The sequence below is a fragment of the Myzus persicae genome, unplaced genomic scaffold (genome assembly GCF_001856785.1).
Source record: "Myzus persicae strain clone G006 unplaced genomic scaffold, MPER_G0061.0, whole genome shotgun sequence".
Lineage (NCBI taxonomy): Eukaryota > Metazoa > Arthropoda > Insecta > Hemiptera > Aphididae > Myzus > Myzus persicae.
The window spans coordinates 1-13,786 of record NW_019100725.1 but is presented as its reverse complement, the minus strand read 5'-3'; the positions used below and the strand labels follow the sequence as shown (position 1 = coordinate 13,786).

General features: G+C 26.3%; 1 protein-coding gene and 1 long non-coding RNA gene across 2 annotated transcripts; both read right to left on the bottom strand.

Moving 5' to 3' along the window:
• Window positions 1-1,802: 1,802 nt before the first annotated feature.
• Window positions 1,803-5,087, bottom strand: LOC111042664. Its single transcript, XR_002605493.1, has 3 exons — window positions 4,483-5,087; window positions 2,996-3,193; window positions 1,803-2,170 (listed from the first exon to the last, which is right to left on the bottom strand). It is a non-coding gene; the product is annotated as an uncharacterized LOC111042664 (long non-coding RNA).
• A 5,427-nt stretch (window positions 5,088-10,514) lies between these two features.
• On the bottom strand, window positions 10,515-13,366 carry LOC111042663 (alcohol dehydrogenase [NADP(+)]-like). The gene is made up of 6 exons (XM_022327349.1): window positions 12,953-13,366; window positions 11,731-11,898; window positions 11,557-11,673; window positions 11,280-11,483; window positions 10,853-11,208; window positions 10,515-10,754 (listed from the first exon to the last, which is right to left on the bottom strand). Exons 1-6 carry the CDS (start codon window positions 13,025-13,027, stop codon window positions 10,712-10,714), a joined length of 963 nt encoding a protein of 320 aa, XP_022183041.1. The 5' UTR covers window positions 13,028-13,366; the 3' UTR covers window positions 10,515-10,711.
• Between the last annotated feature and the right edge of the window lie 420 nt (window positions 13,367-13,786).

Below are 13,786 nucleotides of genomic sequence, written 5' to 3'. Positions count from 1 at the left end.
AGCCCTTTCGGTCATACAAATTCATACAAACAACGTACTAAAGGGTAATAAATTGCAATAATTTGAAAATGATGGGAGGGGGGCACTGGTGCGACTGACGTAAGTTCTTACCTTACACATTAGAGTTCAAAATGATTTGGCAACAGTAGATAGCGCTGCTGTAATCGAATTAATTTAAATCTAAATACCTAATAATGCCGACTACGTATCGGTGTAGGTTAGATTAAAAACGTCACTAAATCCACTATTGGTAGTAAGTAGTAACGTAATGCAAATTACAAATTACTTTTGCAGCAACGCTGTAGTAATTTTATTATACTTTATTTAAATTAACACAATTGTATCAAAATTACTTTTTAAAATAAATAGTGTAATTTTTAGTGAAAGTCAAGTTTTAGGTGCAAGGTTCATCAGCAAGCTATAAAATAATAATTACAGTAGTATTTAGTACTTGAACTAGACTTAAATATAAATATCTAATAATATTCAATATTGTCCAATATTCTGAACACAAATACCTAATGACTAATGAGTAAAGGAAAAAATCACAATATTGCATTACCTATAGGTGTAAGCAATTACTAAGTGTTGTTTTTTAAAATTCAAAAATGAAATAACTTAAAATATTGTAAAAAAGTTAATAATACTTAGAAGTACTCATACTTGAAATGTACAACTAATAATAATTTATATCTCCTTTATAGAACCTAACAAAAACTTGAAAAAAAAATGATTACACAATATACTACAAGTCTTACTATGGAAAATGTTTTTACAGATTTTCATTAAATATTAAACAATATAAATTTATAAGCTATTTAATATTCCTTTAACAATGTTTTAAAATATTCGAGTCGACAAAAACGATCTTAAGTCAGACAAAATAATTTCTTAAATCATATATAATAATATTATCAATGAACAAAAAAAAAAGCCATCCATAAATGGAAAAGTCATTAAATAGTAAATAATTCATAGTACATAGGATGTAGGTACTCAAATATTTTTTTGAGTTCATGTTATTTTCATAGAATCTCAATTTTTGCAGTTTGTATCAAGATTATGACAAATAAAGAAAGCTATTACAGCTCCATCAACTGTGATGCACAGCACTCTAGATATGATTCAACAAGATTTCACAGAAAGAGTCGATGTTTACGTAAGTTAATATTCATATTCATTTGGGATATACATACTTTATAGTCTTAAAAAAATTAATTATTGCCCTAACAAATTGTTAACTGGGGGACGTAGATGAATTTAGTAAATATTTCATTAAGTTTGATAAATAGTGTGTATATAATAAAGACAGGTGAAATACTGTCAATCGAAATTGAACAATTATTCTTATTTGTGTTAATATTTTATGTACATAAATGTTAGTGCCATCAAACTCATTAATTATTTGTGGAAGCCGAAACAAATATGTTCAGACTGTTCAGAGGTAGGTACACCATCTAACATTGTTGGTTAATCATTATCCTAAGTATAAAAATATATTCTACAAACATACAAATACAAGAAAAATAGTGTAGGGACGTACGGTACCTACAGCGTGCAGTGTATGATTACGTTAGAAAAAGGAGAAAACTTAATTTGATTCATAATTTTATCAAATAACGACATTTTAAATCAAATGAACTTTCTTGTTCACTCAAGTTTTTATGTTGAATTAAGATTAAAAATTAACAAAAACAAAAACAATTCAAGTATTTAATATCTGAATTGAATAAAAAGCCTCGATAAATTAAAATTCTAAATTATTAAAAACAAAGAATGTGAACTCAAAAATGTAGGTAAGTGAAAAATCAAAATCCTATTTTATCTTTTTTTAATTTAATTTTCATTAACTTTATTTAAGTCTTCACTGATTTTTATCAATATTAAATTATAAATTGAAGAGTAACATTCTGAAAATATTCACTGTTAGAATTCATGTAGTTTTTTTTCAGTTTCTTATGTTTGAAACACTTCAACTTGTGCATCTAATTTTCAAGTTCTCCAATAGATTGTATATTCGAAAAAATTCTTTGGAATTACGTTCTGACAAAGTGGTCGGCTATACTGGTACTACGAAATCAGCTCGTAAATGGTTAAGTTCCAGTGACTTCTGAGTTCCACATTTCGAGCATCAGGACACCGCATATTTTTTTTGTTTTTTAAGTTCTGCCTGTTGAAACAAAAAATATTGTATTATATCAAGAATGTATGATCCAAAACTGAATTTTAAGTTAAGAAAGTAATTTGCAAGGGTAAAAATATTATTAAAACTGAAACAAAAAAATTTAAAAAAAGTGTATGACAAAAATTCCAAAATGGATTCATTTTTAAGATGTAACATCATAGCTCCGTCTGAATTTCGGTTAGGTCAATTAAAAAAAAGTGCAAGACAATACAAAGAAACAGAAAAGTTATTTGTGCTGGGTCTATATTACCACTCGCAGTAGGGTATAAATTTGTGAGATCATGTCTTTATGTACCTTCTGTTAGATCACTGAGGAAATGGTTGGAATGCTTATATGTATGCGGTATAAATGAAATCTTTCTGGGTATCTTAAGTTTAAATGTTAAAACTGCTCTAAAATAAAGATGAAATATTGAAACATTTGAAACTAATGCAGTAATAACTAGTAAGTATAAACCTTTTTTTTTATATTTATTTATTTATATGTGAGGTGATAATGTAATTTAGTTTTATAAAATAGTAATTTTTTGTACATCAACTGTCAAAAGTAGCTGAAGTTAATTTCTATTTATGAGAAGAATACAAATATTTTCAAAAAATTAAAACCAATAACGTTTCTATACTTGGTTTAAAAAAAATGTAACAAAACCAAAACTTTATGGTAGCATATATTTTATCAATAACAGCTACTGACTGTAATGTAAATTTATGTTGATAAGTAATAATTATCGACATAGTTAAAATTTCTATAAATATTATTAATATTACTTGTTTGAAACAGAATAAAATAATTTATGTATACATTTTTACATGTGTGTGTGTGTGTGTGACTGTAAGGTGGTGGCCAGTGGGGTGTTAAAATGTACACCCTGAATATATAGTTCTGAATATTGTACTTTATAGTGAATCATCCAATTGAACAAGTTTGTTAATAAACGACACATCTTTATTGAGTAGTCCATGTTAGTCAGTTATTCTAGGTTATCTAGAAGCTCTCTTTTGCAGACTCTAACCAAAAACCAAAAATCACATAAAAATCATTAACATAAGCATACATCTTATTTATATAAATGTACAATTATCATCACCAATGTAGTATTATTTATTCATTAATTATGGTAACACTTTAAAAAGCAAACCAATACAATTATAGAAAATACTATACATTTTAAAATATAGTTAAACATGTGGAACTAAAAACCTAGGTAAGAGTGTACAATGTAGTATTTTAAAATACATTTCACTTTAGATTATATATTACATAATTTATTGGTTTTTGAAATGGTTATACTATCGAGGTGAAAATGAAACATAGGGAAAAAGTAAAGAAATAGTAGCAGAATAGTTAATTAGATAGCAATAAATAATAAACTCCATTATTTAAAATAAAATCTACAGAATACGTGGGTAGTAGGTTTTAGCCAATAACATATAAAATGTATGACTTACAAAAAAACAAAGCCAAAAAAATTCAAAAAAATTTAAAATAATGAATACAAAAAATAAAAAATATAAGAAAAATGTACAAGAATAATTAAATAAATTCATAAATTCAATTACTAATTTTCTCGCAATACATTTATTTATTAAACTAAATATTAAAAGTAACAATATCGGGTTGGTTTTGTTAATGATACATTTAGTTTGTTACGCCTGGATCAAAGAGAGAAAACAGAGAGTGCTCTGATATCCTACCGACCTTTTTATTCTATCCCATAAGTCAAGTTGTAAACCCATCAACTTGGTAGTTTCAACCAAAGGGTCGAGTGGCCTGAGTACTGAAATTATACTTTAGACTTTGACTTAACTTTTAGTTAGCTAAACATGTAAACAACCAATAAATAAAATATTTTTACATTTTAGCTATTGGTAAGTTTAAAAGGACCAGTGCTTAGATTTTTTTACTTAGCTGTATTGGATTATCTATCAAATGCATTCACTTTAACACCATTATGAAACAGCATACATTTGTATGCCATAGATACATTATATTCTTTCTAATGATATTTCAGAAAAATCTTCAGCTTAACACTTGGCAATTTTAATGTTCTGAAATAATCAAAGAATATTTTACTGTTTTTATTCGTACAAATATTATCAATAATTTTACTCGGAAGTCCTCTTCTAAAACTAAATCCGAAAGATTGTTGATCATTTTGATGTGAATGTGATGAGATTGAGGCAGAATAAACTTGGATGAAAAACCAAGACAAAAAAAAATTATCAAAACAAACAAAAATTTCTAAATTAGTAGTAACATTTTGCGATTTCTACAATATACAAAATAAAGTACTCACTAAAATCAGTATAACACTTTTTGTAAGACCTCAAACGCTGAACTTTTTACGTTGCAATGAAATACCGAGATTAGACAACATTTTACTAAAATAAAAAAACACCAAGACGTGCAAACTATAAAACTCGAGTACAAGATAAATACAATTTAAATAGTAATATTGTGTGTAGAATTTTGTTTTGTGAAAAAAAATACAAGAATCGAAGAATAATTAAAAAACAGGATAATATGTAAATATAGCATATGGATATTAACGAGCGTAAATGTAAAACAGTCTCCACGTTATCACTTATCACTCTTTATTATGGTCACGTGGTTTTGCAAGTACATTTTTAGCGGCCAAGTTTATAGATGACTAGATGAGGTTTATAGACTAATCATTCGTCTTTCGATTTGGACAATTTAAGGGAGGATTTGATAATATTTATTCTACCAAACCCTCGAAACTCCCGGGGTGCATGTAAGCATTCCTTACATAGTTACATTAGGTGGGCACTAGTAAAATACGACTGGTTTATGTGAAAATACCGTTAATTTGATTAAATAATCAAAATCAATAATATTATTATCATAATAAATATTACATTAACAATCAAAGTTATTTATTTCGTGTCAATTAGTTGAATGACAAAAACAAAAACAATTTTAAAGTTAAATGCTCATGTTATAATATATATTATAATATGTACATGCTTGTACATGTATATAAATGTATAAGATAACTAAGAAGGTAGTTAACTAAAGCGAGTACTTAATAAACATAAATAATAAATAATACCTATATGAATAAAAACTTAAACGTAGATACAGTAAAATCCGCTCATGACGATTTTCAAGGGACCTATAGAGAATCAGATCGTTATATCCGAATTTTGGTGTAACCGGAAGACAAAAGAAAGATTTTTAATTGTTTGAAAAATCGATTTATAAAAACAAAATGTTGCGCCGAAGCCCCTATTACGAAAATGCAACAATCCTACAAGAGCGAATACGGAATAAGGTCCCGAAGCGTTGCGTCGTTTATTGTCTTCATCAAGTAGAAACAAACGTCTAAATATTCTGCAATGCCAAAGCATTTCTATTGATCCAAAAAAAGTAGCACAATCAACAAAATAAGAAACTGAATAAAGCAGTAAGAAAATGTATTCAGAAAGTATTACAGATACTAATACTATATTGTGAGTGGTTTGGGAAACAAAGAAACTGGTCCTGTAAAGCTGATTTTAGATGTAAGTTATAATAATTTACAAACATTATATTAATTAAGACCTAGTCCATAATATTTGTAATTATAAAATATATAGGTATTTAATAGGTACCAAAGTAAAATATTTTAAGTTACTGTACTGCTTTTTTTACATTACCTACCTATACAAAATGTTTTTTTTTAAAACACCAAATTACGAACTAAAACGTATTATTTTGTATGTAGGTTTTTCTATAATTTAATGTAATAATAGAATAACTTTTAAATTTATATAAGTTACTTATATATTATTTTTACAAATTATTTATGATTATCTAGACTTATCCTATGACAGTAGCTGGAAAAGATCTTTTAGAGCAAAATATTTAAAAGAATATTCTTGGCTTGAGTACAGCTTAGAAAAAAATGCTGCATTTTGTTTTTGCTGTCGACATTTTGGTTGTGGTGATGTTGATAAAATATTTATGAAAACTGGCTTTACAAATTGGAAAAATGTATTTAACAAATTAAATTTGATTAGTATATTAGAATATTATAGTTCTAAAAATATATGACCCATTCACCCTTCAGAACTTTTTACCGGACTTAGTTTTATTTAATCTGTGGTAGTACCACACGTCCACACATGACCGTTCAGCAATGTTTTACTGTAGCGTTTCCCAAACTCTTGTTTGGGCTGGCCCGGTAATTTATATTTTTCACCTTCGTGACCCACCAAAATATTTTACATTTATCATTGTGTAATAAAAGGCAAAATAAAACACATTTGAATTGTCTCTCCCGTCTCTTTGACTTCATCTTCATACTTAATAGTTTAAATTATCAAATGAAAATGATGAATTTTATCTATTTGAGAAACAATGCTGTAGATAATATGTGTAAAAGGCGAGGCAAATTTAAATTTATGTGTACCATAATTTAATTGCAGTATTAATTAGTTTTTAAATTATCAACAATTCTTATTTTTAATATCATAATTAATTTTATTTTGCAAACACAAGTACGTAGTTACAGGTGATTTTTTGAAGACTAGCCTACAACTTTTAGGAAATTATTTTTCATACCATTAGCCATATGCCCATATTTAGTTATTTATGGACTGTGACACACCACATATGCATTTCAAATTCAGAGTTTCTGATCCAATATAAAAGTATGATCTAAAATATAAGTAATATAACCAATTAATTCTTATAATAACGTAGGTATAGATTTCCACAATCCATATGGATATTTACCTTGTATATGCACCCATAAATTTGGCAAAGTTGCTTAGAAGTACAAATAATATATAGTCCAACTCTGATCCACGTCTAGCCAGTGAGTATTTACTATTTACTTAATATGTATTACCAAATATAGATACTGTACACAACAAAAAATATAATATTTATAAATTGTACATTATAATAAATTAGTAGAATATGAGTTTATTTTATACAAAAATAAAATATCATATTCATACAATTGATAGGTTATGTTTACTATATAGGTATAGTTTCGTGCTTTCAATGTAATGTTCTCAAACCTTAATTCATAAAAGTAAATTTATTTTCTTTATCGTTGTACGTTGTTTGGTGACTTTATAATATTTACTTCGCTATTAGTTGCTCTAAATGGAAACTAAAAGAATTAAAGGAAGGGTGGTTAGGTTAGGTTAGTCTTTCTTAAAACCAGAGAGATAAAAAGAAATATCTTAGAAATATTTAGTTAGGTTAATTCAAATATCGCTCAATGTTTTCCATCCATTGTGACTCAGTTATCCAGTAATAGAAAATAAGTAATACATTAAACCTACCCTGATCTAAGATAAATTATCAAACACTTGAATCTTAAGTTTTTTCCTAAGAAAACTGAAGGAGGGTAGAGGATGCAACCGTCACTTATCAAAACTTTTGTACCTATATTTAAGTTTTTACATTTGGTGTGTGATGACAAAATTTCCAAGGACCGGTCAAAACTCAAAATATAAATTTCCTGGGCCCAATAGTTGTCTCAGCCCACCCCTGTCTATGGACTTAGGTACTAAGTAACAACCTGCTATACCTGTCTAACCCAATTTATTAAAAAATATGTTATTTTTTCTTTCGTTGTTAAGTTGTTATAAGATCTTATGATTAAATAATGATACCTTGTTACATAATAGGTTATTAAATTTTAAATTAATGTTTTTTACATTTCAAACTTTTCCTTCTTCACCCGACCCAATGTACTTTAAAGTTAAAACTTAGGATTTAAACATTTTAAATCATTATATTTGAGTAAAAATATATATGATAAATAAAACACTATATTTTATTTCTTATAAACAGAATATAACAATTATTGGCTAAATTTCAATAGATTTGTAACCATTAGTTAAATACAATTTAAAAAAAAAAAATGATAGAATTAATAATTACTAGATGATTAAGTACTGAATTTTCTTAAAAATATATCTCCTACTACTTATTTTAATTAGTTATTGATAATTCTACATTCAACATTTATAGGCATAAATATGAAGATTATATTGGTTACTGGTTATAATATTTAGCCTTGAATGTGTAATCTAGGTTTGGTGATTTCCTATCAAGACTAATTTATTGAAAGACTTAATAATATATAATATTTCCATTATTATATTTAATTTTAACCATGACTGTAGTTGCTTTGTATCAGCTGTATAATTTTTGAACACATTTTACGGGTTTGATGAAGGTTGGCCTTTAAACCAATTTTTTAACTTCATTAAATGACATACCTATATGTTAGGGTAATGTGGAATACCGGGCAATGTATTCATTGAGCGGTCAATGTGGTTCTGCCCAAAAAATGTAAACCACAAATTTTTTTTTAACCAACTAATATTATTTTTTATTATTATTACCCATTTATAGTATTGATTTTTTTTTCAGAACAATCATTATTAATTTTTTTATGTATCATAATACAATAAACTATGAATTTTTTGAAACACTGCGTATAAATTTATTTTTGTTACTTATCGTACTGCCTATTTAAAAACCAAATGTAGAGAAGCAGATAGGCTATGTAATTCCAAGTGCCGTGCTCCTAAATCTTGTTCAAATAAATTGGTGATGAAAAAATTATAATTTATTATAAAAATAATATGATGATACTTGTCAATTTTTTTTTATTCCATAAAAATATTCGTAATATTATGGTACACGAATAAAATTAATGATTGTTTTTAAAAAAAATCAATTCTATAAATAAGTAATGATTATAATTTATAATAATAAAAAATAATATTAGTTACTAAAAAAAAAAATTTGTGGTTTACATTGCCCATAACATATATATGAAGAGTTATGTGACACATTATGTAAGGTTCAAAAGTTAAATCTGTTTGACTTATTTACAAACTTGGGTACCTACCTAATACCTTTACCTTACTGCAGGGAAAATGAGAAAGAAAAAACAAGGTAATTTGCCAATAAAATATATTCAGATTGTGTACTGTGTAGATACTAATCCACTAGTTAATAGCTATTTGTGTTTAAGGACATAATAATTAAATTAAATAAATCGTAGGTATCTTGAATTTTCAAAGTAGCCAGTAGATACCTATAAAATTATACAAGAATACAGCATAAACATATAAGAATAAATTCAAAATTACTGTAAAAATTGTCTCTCCGAAAAATTGTAAAGAACAGAAGAGCTGCTTTTTATTTTTAAAAATTGAACCTCAATAATTATTCTTTCCAACTGTACAGAATGTCATATAATTATTAGGTATCATGGATTTTAAAATATATTTTATTTGCAATAGGTAACTAGGTAAGTATGCAATAGGTAACTAGGTAAGTATGCAATAGGTAACTAGGTAAGTATAGTATTGATAATAATACATAGGTAGTAACAGATTACCATAATGAATACGTTTAGGTAAATAGTGTACCATGTAAAAAAAAAAAAAAATACTTTTAGGGTAAATTTTAACATTTTTTTTTCTTTGATTATGATGTTAGATAACTAGATAATTGCCTACCGGTTGCCATTAATATTATGTATACCAATGAGTTAAGGAATTCTCCTAAAACCATAACCAATTAATACTTAATACTTTAAGTTATAACATTTAACTTTTTTAATTAAATGAAGCAATTAATTGACATATGATCGTAAGCTCTTCTTAGATCTATGAATGTAATTAAGTATTTAATAAAATGTTTGTTTTTACCTTATCATCCTATCTTACTTCCTTCTTAAGCGGCTTAAACCCAAAAAGTTGTCTAGGTAAATAATTGTGATAAGTGCCCAATTCTAAATAGAAAAAAGTTTTAAACATTAAGAAAACAATAGGGATTATATCTGAAAGTAAAATATATTGACAAATTCAGCTACTTAAATTATAGTTTTAATTAATGACATTAAGCCTCAAGGTTAAATTTTAATAGTTGATTTATAAGAACACATATTATTAGTATTTGAATGGTATATATTATGTATGTTTGATTAATAATGAATGGTGATTATGTTAAGGTCGTGTGCTTAGTTATAAATGTAGTTCTTTGTACTTTAAACCTATTTATTTGATATGACTTTCAGATTATTTTACATGTGATTCTCTATTTCAATTAGAATAAACAAATTATAAATTTTACCATGGATTTAAAATACATTCATAAGAACTTAACAAAACTAAAATGATGACCATTCAGTTTTCTTTAACTAATTAAATTATTTTATTATTAAAATATTATTGAAACTTAAAACTTAAAAGTGATTTAAATAGGTTTGTTATTTAAAAAATATATATATTTTTAATTGTACTGACATTAAGGTCGTCTAAATTTAAATCAATGAACTACATAGAGTAATATGTGAAAATACATTTTTCTTATTGCAAATTAAATACTTTTTTAATGTGTTGTTTACAAAAATATTATTTGTTATGTGTAATACACATAAATCTATTAAATTGATTATGAAATTAAAATGTGCTATACTTTAAACAGTATAGTAACAAAATAAATTAAAAATTATAAGTTTTATTGCAGAAACATTTTTGATATTAATATTCATCGTGGAATGGATAATCCTTGAAATGTTTATTCCTGAAAAAAAATAAAGGTTTACGGTTGATTCAAAGTTTAAACTATAAATATTAAAAACTAGTTATATATTTTTAAACAAATATTAACTATTAACATACCAGTTAAGATGAAGAACTCTGCCATTACAATCAAAAGTATCAATTGCATCTATATCGCCTTGTTCTAATGCAAAATCCCATATATCAAAATTTGATTCAATACGACTCTTGGTCACAGATTTTGGAATGACAATGTTGCCTCTTTGTACTTGATATTTAATCAAAACTTGAGCAGTAGTTTTGCCATATTTTTTTGCAATAGCTACAATTTTTGGGTCCTCCAAGAGTGATGGATCTTCTGGCTTAGCCCAAGGTCTGTCTGGAGATCCTAAAGGACTGTATGCAGTTACAAATATGTTATTTTGTTCGCAAAATTCTTTTAATTTTTTTTGATTCAAGTATGGATGACATTCAATCTAAATATAAACAAATATAACGTATTTATGTTATGTTTTTAATTTTATATATATTTAATAAATATTCATACTTGATTAACAACTGGCTTTATAGTAGCTATACTCAGTACGTTTTCTATTTGTTTCTTATTAAAGTTTGATATACCAATTGACTTGACAAGACCTTTTTTAACCAAGTTTTCCATTGCTTTCCATGTTTCTATATAAGAACCATTTCCTTCAAGTGTGACTCCATTAGCATCCTTTGGGAACCATTCATCTTCCAGCTTACCCTCCTAATATTATAATTAATTAATTATTAGGGATATTCAGTGGTCATTAATTATTTTTATTTAATTTTGGACATACCTTAAAAGCCATAGGCCAGTGTATTAAGTATAGGTCCAAATATTCGATTTGCAAATCAGATAAAGTTTTTTTCAATACTGTTTCGACATAATCAGGTTGATGAAAAGTGTTCCACAACTAAAAATGTAGTGTTTTTAAGTATTTTAATTCATAAAAATTAGTAAATATTCTTACTTTACTAGTAATGAATAAATCTTCACGTTTAACAACACCTTCATCAATTTTTTGCTTAATAGCTTTTCCTATTTCGCTTTCATTTTCATAAACCATAGCACAGTCAATATGTCTATATCCTGTATCTATAGCAGCTTTGACTGCTTCTTCAACTTCGCCAGGCTTTGACTGTAAATATAAAATACAATTAATTATTTATATAATATCTTTAAAAATCATTTAAGTGTTTTATTATTTAGTTGATACAACCTGACCTATCAAAATTATAGATTGACAAGTATAACGGTATGTTAGTTTTAGGTAGGTACCTATATCAGATTATAATATATAAAGGTTTAAAATGTTAATCATATAATTTATTATTTAGCAGCTACATAGGCGTCTAGACTTCTTGTGCAGGTCTTATAAGCTATATAATATGAATGTGAAACTGGATAAGTTTGTAAGTTAGTACGATCCCCCAAATTTTGAAAAAGAATATTATTATATTATCTTATTGGAGTACTGAAAATAATATCTAATAAAAATATAAAATGATTAATTGTAAACTACAAAATTTCAATAAAAAAAAATATATATATAAAATGAGAACAAATTTAATGGGTTATATAAAAAAGTAACAGCAATTATTCATATCACATTTACACGCTTCGTAAAATGTGTTGGTTATACCTCTGTATTATAGAGACGAGTCGTGGACATGCCTATGCTTACATAATTATATTTTTAATAGTATATTTGTAAAAGTAATTAAATCATTAATCTCAATTGTTTATCAGGCAATATGTTGTTTCTATTTTCGGTAACAGCAATAATATACCTATACAAGCAGGTAAATCGTAAATGTTATCATAATAAGATCAAACATGTAGGTAACTAATACTACTATTATATTAGTAAAGTGCACTTTAACTTAAGTTGCATAGTTTAAAACGTAGAAAGGCTGCAGTTTTAAACATTATAGTTTTTAGCTATACATGTTAAAATGTTAAAATAGGAACTATATCTATTACTTTATGTAGTATACAATAATTAGCTACCTACTTCCTAGTTATAGATAAAATTTAAATGTACATTTGCTAAAATATTTGAAAAATTCAAATACCTACCACTTAATTTAAAGTACCAGGTATTTACGGTTAATTTAAAATAATTAAAATTAAATCAATCAAAATTAAAATGTATTTAAATACTACCTATCCTCAATTAATTTAATATTTACCTTCCAAGTGCCAAACCCTACAATCGGATACTTCTGACCATTATTAAACGTGATGAACTGATTTTTTGATGCCATTGTATCTGAGATGTATTTACTTTTAGTTTCTATAAACAAATTTTAAAATGATTAAGTGAATCGACAACGAAAACTTAGTAAGTTGATCGTTGTAGCACAAAATAAAATATGAAGTGGCAGTAAACCGCTGTTGCACTGTACTATATAGTATACAGTATACACTATACAGTTAGTGTACTAGTGTTGACGTGTTGTGTAACAATCACTGAGGTCTGAGTTAAATATTTAGATAAGATTATATTATTTTAAGAATATTGGTATTTAATACGTCTTTACACAGTAGTTAATCTGTACTCGGTAGTGCCACAAAGTATATATTTTAATCAACTATGGACGACTATGCCACTATGGTCGTGCGGTCTGGATAACAATAATCAGCCGGTTTACCCCCACTCCTGTTCCTGTTTGGTATAGACTATAATATTATACACACCGTATAATTGCCAGTTGGTGTACTCGTACTGTAATTTACTCATCGTAATGTTATATTATAGTATTATATATATGGTAGTTTTATTTTCATAATTAATTTGGGCCCTTGGTATTTAGTAATTACATATTATTATTTATTTATTTAATTAATATTTGCCTTTTAGTTTTTACCATGGCAACGAACAAAGAAACAAAGTTATGTTTTTTCGTGTTATTTACATTTCGTTCATCGACCACCGTTATAGTACCTATTATATATACATTCATGCAATTTATTGTATGGTTAATATTAGTTATACTAGTTCAACTAGTAGGTAGGTACCTAGT